The sequence below is a fragment of the Stegastes partitus genome, unplaced genomic scaffold (assembly GCF_000690725.1).
Source record: "Stegastes partitus isolate 25-593 unplaced genomic scaffold, Stegastes_partitus-1.0.2 Scaffold699, whole genome shotgun sequence".
In the NCBI taxonomy this organism is placed as follows: Eukaryota; Metazoa; Chordata; class Actinopteri; family Pomacentridae; genus Stegastes; species Stegastes partitus.
The window spans coordinates 15,870-21,704 of NW_007578430.1; the positions used below are offsets into that span (position 1 = coordinate 15,870).

At 43.0% G+C, this 5,835-nt stretch overlaps 1 protein-coding gene across 1 annotated transcript; it reads left to right on the plus strand.

The window, feature by feature from the left end:
• The first annotated feature begins 1,061 nt into the window (after positions 1-1,061).
• On the plus strand, positions 1,062-3,742 carry LOC103363907 (olfactory receptor 7G1-like). Its single transcript, XM_008290862.1, has 2 exons — positions 1,062-1,257; positions 2,784-3,742. The coding sequence occupies exons 1-2, from the start codon at positions 1,062-1,064 to the stop codon at positions 3,740-3,742; spliced, it is 1,155 nt and encodes a 384-aa protein (XP_008289084.1).
• Positions 3,743-5,835: the final 2,093 nt, after the last annotated feature.

Below are 5,835 nucleotides of genomic sequence, written 5' to 3' on the forward strand. Positions count from 1 at the left end.
AAAGAAAAAAAGATCATAAATCCTACATAATGGACATAAAAAGAAGAAAAAGTCACATATTTCATTTGTTAATGATTAGTTCAGACATTTACCAACAGCTGATTTCATGTTTTGTCACAGTCAGCGGGTGAAGATACCAGTTTAGAAGAAATGTCATTTTTACAAACACTGCACTGATTCAGACAGTGTTTTAAGTTCATCTTTGAGTTTCACCAGGTCTGATAATATTGTTCTTTTTTATATTAATCACATAGAAATTGTAAAATCGATTTTTCATCAATCATTTATCGGTACCCTAACTTGAGCAGGTGTTTTTCAGGGTTTCCCACCAGAGTTGAACTTCAACATTTTAAGGCATGTTATTACACCTTTACAAACATATTGGTGAAGAAGTTGTTTGGTAACGATTTAGTTGACAGATTTGTGAGAAATCTCATAAAATGCCCTGACTATATGTATGTATTTATTCTATTTTATTTTATTTCATTCATTTATTTTGGAGGCTTGCTTATTACTGAATTGCATGTCATATTGCTGGACCTGAAATAGGGAAAAAGAAAAATGTACAGTTTAAAGAAATGCGACAAAGAGTGAAAGGAAAGTATAAGAAAACAAATACACCACAATCTATCAACTACTACACCTGTACTAACACACAGTAGAGGTGATCTGACGACTTTTGCGGGAAAACAGAGCTGATAATCATCAAGAGCACCTGTAAGAGATGAGCAGGCTGAGAAAACCTGAATCTCAACGATTACCAGAGCATAAGATTTATATGTGCACACGTTGATGAGAGAGGGAAAAGAAACACAGAAGAAAAAACAAAAACAAACTTCATATGTCAGAAGAAATAAATAAATGAAACAAACAAAGCAAACAAAGGTAGATATTTGTGCGGACAATGCAGTGTCATTTTACAGAATGTGTGGGGTAAGGAGTGTTCAAACATGAATGCAATGCATACTGAGCCCCTGCAAAGGACAGATGAGCTCCAGGACCCGAGCCATCAGTAGAAATCCTGGAGTGTGAATCTCAGCCACCACACCACTGAGGCGAACATGCATCCCCCCAGACGGCGGCAGAGAAAGGACCTAGCCAGAGCCCGCCACGGCCGCGGGGCAGAGGTCCCAGCGGGCCAAGACCAGCAGCCACCGACCCCGCGAGGCACCGGCCATCCCGGGCAGGGCCCAGGGCCACATAAGCCCGAGAGCCACCCTCCCCCCCCCCCCACCCCAGAGCCTACTAAGAGCCCGGGTGGGTTAGGGTTAGGGTTAGGGTTATCCCCCGGGCACCATGGCCCAGAACCCCCCACCCAGCCCACCCCAGGACAGCCCGGCCACCTGGCGGCCCCACCGCAGGCCACGACAACCCCCAACAGGGCCGAACACAGATCTGCCCCCGCCCCTGCCACCAAATTTGAATTCTTAGTCATTATATATATTATATTTTTGACCATATATTTTGACTGAAGTTACTGGATAAGTCAGCCTCACATTTTGAAGTTGGAAGGGAGACTGAATCATCCAGTTTTGTTAATAATCTGTATATTTTTGATAACAGCTTTGAGGCATGACATCTGCTACCCTGATTGGTAGCTGCAGGTTCAATTGGTTGATGCTATGTTTCTTACCTATAACAGATTTAAGTTGGTGGTATTCTAAAAATGTTGTGCTGCTGATTCCATATTGTGAAGTCAGCATATCAAATAGCAAGAAGTTTCCATTTTCTATTATATCTGTTTTTTGTTTTGCAGGCTGTCAGGGTTGTTACAAATGGGTGCAAGCTTACACGGAATTAGTGAAGACTTGGTTATTTTCAAAAATTCCCACCATGCCATCAAAAAGGAGCTGATGCTAATGTGTTCAAAACATTTCTGAGATTTGACTGTTGAGCTGATGAAAGGCAAGTCAGAAATGACTAGATCCTCGCATATACTGCTTGCTCTACATCTAACCAGTGTTCATCTAGATAGCTAGGTTTAAGCCATTTGGAGATATATCGTAGCTTGTTGGCTTAGAAATAATGACTAAAGTTGGGTAAGTCCAATCCACCACTGTCTTTAGGTTGCTGTAAAGTTTTTAAGCTAATAAGCGATGGCTTATTTTTCCAAAGAAATTTGAAAATATGTGAGTCCAGTGCCTGAAACCAACTAGAGGAAACTCTGAAGGAGTTTTGATGGCCAAAAACCTTACCAGATCAAACAAGCTTCTTACGTTGACTTCAGAGTCTCCCACATGCCTTCTGGTGAACTCTAGTCCGGTCTGATATGAGTTTTTTTTTTTTTTTAACAGTGTCCGACCACAGTTGTATAAACCCATCTCAGCCACCAGACCTTGCAAACCTTCAGAGGAGTCATAGGTGTCTTGGTGGCCTCCCTCACTAGTCTCCTTCTTGTAACTTATTTCTTTATTTGAACTTAGTTTTTGCCCCCAATTAACACACTTATGAGGACTGAACAAAACCTGAGACAATGCAGCAACATATTTCCTGAATTCCTTCTGATTTGACATTAACTGACTGTAGCTTGTCGGGTCAGATTCCCCCTGCACAGTATCTGGCTGGTTTCTGTCTTCGTCTGCTGACACGCCGTCACATGATGCTGTGACGTGAAGTTGCAGTGAAGACAAAGCTCATAAACAACACGGGAGGTTCACTAAGCTCTGCAGAACAGCCCTGCCCCCACAGTGAAACGCCAGCCGGGCGATGTTGTGTTTTGCCCTAAAGAGCGTTGTGTTTGGTTGCATTTTTACCAACTGCTTCTCTGTGTTTTTGTGCTTCAGGTACACCAACAAGTTCTGAAATGTCACCCAGAAACCAGACTAACGTGACAGCTGGGCTGCAGTATGAGGGGCTGCTGGGGATCCTGTTGTTGTCCATTGTGACTACACTGCCGTGTTGTGTGTTTCTCTACATTAACGGGACCATGTTGTTCACTCTGAGGAGTAAAGCTGTGTTTCGTGAGACTCCCCGCTACATCCTCTTGTATAACCTCCTGTGTGCAGAAACTGTGCAGCTGCTTCTAAATCAATTATTGTACCTGTTGGCTGTTTGTAGAATAACACTGACGTATCCCGTTTGTAGGTTTCTCACTGTGCTCGCTAACCTTACCAGCACGATCTCTCCTCTCACGCTGATGGTGATGTCAGTGGACAGATATGTAGCTGTGTGTTACCCACTGAGACATGTTCATATCATCACCATCAGAAACACGAGTGTGGCGATCATTTTGGTTTGGACCTTTTCCTTTCTGAATGTTCTCATACATGTTTTTCTTCTGTTAGAGTTCCTTTCAGGAGAGCTGCAGACTCTGCAGATGAAAGACTACTGTTCGAGCGTGACACTGATTGTTGGACCGATATCTCATGCTTATAGCAAAGCCTTCCCGTGTTTTGTGTTCATATTGGCTGCTGTGGTGATCGCTTCATCTTATATCGGTGTTGCAGCAGCAGCCAGGTCGGCCTCTGCAGACAAAGCTTCGGGCCATAAGGCTCGAAACACGCTGCTGCTGCATCTGGTGCAGCTGGGCCTCAGCCTCTCCTCCACCGTCCAAAAGCCGCTGCTCACAGCTCTCCCGCAAATTGTCACCAGGATTGTACTTGTGCGCATTCAGGCTGCTGTTTATGTGTGTGTTGGTCTGTTTCCCAGATGTCTGAGTTCGCTTATCTATGGCCTCAGAGATCAGAGAATCAGGCCCGTCCTCATGTTTAACCTCTTCTGCCGTCTGAGACTCTCAGCTTAGACTGAGGTCAGAATTTAACTCTCTTGTTGGATTCTGTAGCTTCACTGTAGTAAATCACTGTAAAAGGGAATGTTTACTTGTGCACGATCTAAAGAACATGTTGCAGCCAAACTGACAGCTGCAATGGCCACGATGTGTTGGACCAAGGACCAAGTGAAACAGTCTGCATGTTTTTCACTGTGAGGAACAATAAGTCAGTTAATCCCGTTATTTATTTAAAGGGGATTTATCACACCTGTGACGCCTTTTTAATATCGAGGCATCCCTGTCTTTCATTAAACAAGTCTGTAGGGTCACCAGACACTTTTCTTTTATTCTGATGCCTGAAGTCTAAAATTTAATTCTTACAGGATGTCTGGCCTAACCTAACCAGGCAACAGCAGTACAGGTATAACCAGAGCATCGACTAGAGGTGAGTTCTAAAGACAGTGGGCATATGGGATTCCATCTCTACAAACATCAGATACTCAGAAAGCTTTCCAGCCTCAAGGTTAGACGGAAGTCAGCACAAAATTGTCACCATTATTGATCACCTTTCCTTTATTGTATTTGCTCATCCTATTTCTATCACACTGATGGACACTGAGGTTCTGTGTTGTGTTTTATGTTGTATACTTCTAGTCCCATGCTAGATTTTTATGAGCCTGCACAGGGACAATACATGCAAACTAGCTGCTAGCTAACTCTGCTGCAGTTACCTTTAACTGTGCACTGTACCTGCAAAAATAAACAATAAAATACATTTTAAATACAGCAAAATTTGGCCAACAGTGTACTTTTTTTTCCTTCTCTAGAACTGTAAAATTTGACACTTTGTTAAAGCCAAAAAAACTATGAATGACATCAGGCTGCTGTGATGATGTCAACAAAGCAATACATTTTCACATAACAATTCACAAAGTGTTGTTGAAACAATATTATTGCTAACTTTACGCTCAAGCGCTGAGATTAAATATTTTTTCTTGGATTCTGAAATCCATCCATCCATCCATCCATTATCTATACACCGCTTAATCCTCACGAGGGTCGCGGGGGGCTGGAGTCTATCCCAGCTGACTCAGAGTGAAGGCAGGTTCACCTGGACAGGTCGCCAGTCTATCACAGGGCTACACTTAGAGACAGACAACCAAACACACTCACATTCACACCTGCGGACAATTTAGAATCACCAATTAACCTCAACATGTTTTTGGACTGTGTGGGAGGAAGCCGGAGAACCCGGAGAGAACCCACACTGCACAGACAGAACATGCAAACTCCACGCAGAAAGATTCCGGTGCCCCCACCGAGACGCAAACCGGCAACCTTCTTGCTGCGAGGCAACAGTGCTCCAACTGCGCCACCCTGCAGCCCCTTGCAATACTTGCCACACATTAAATTCTACAAATGTTAGAGGCCTCAAAAGTTGGTGAAATGTCAACTGAAGACTGTATCTTTAGTAGGAATTATGGGTATATTCATACATACAACCGAAAGCACAAGTTTACATACACTATATAAAAACACACACAACCTTTTTTTTCCTCACTGTCTGACATTACATCAGACTAAACTTTTCCTGTTTTAGGTCAGTTAGGATTACCAAAATTACTTCTTTTTAAATGCCAGAATAATGAGAGAGAGATTTTTTTAGAGATTTTTTTTTATGACTTTCTTTAATTCAGAAGTTTACAAACACTAAGATTACTATGCCTTCACACTATTGGGGAAAGCCCAGATGACAATGCCATGGCTTTGGAAGCTTTTCATAGGTTAATTGACAACTAATTGGAGGTACACCTGTGGATCTACTTTAAGGCACCGTGTACTTTATGCCACCTGTAAACCATCAGGCGACACTTTCCTCCAGAGTCTTTGCGGGCATGCAGCATTGTCTTGTATGTGAACAAGTAACATTTGCTGAGTTTGTGGGTCGCTGTGCAACAACTTGCATGATGGGCTGCAGGCAATGTTACTGCTGAGGTACAGAGCAGCAGAGCAGTACACAGCCAGAATGAACAAGCCTGTGAGCCTGAGCTCATGACACAGAAACCCTCAAGTTACAGATACAAATCTCGCACGGCAGAAGTGAAGCAAAAGTCATGTATAAAAAG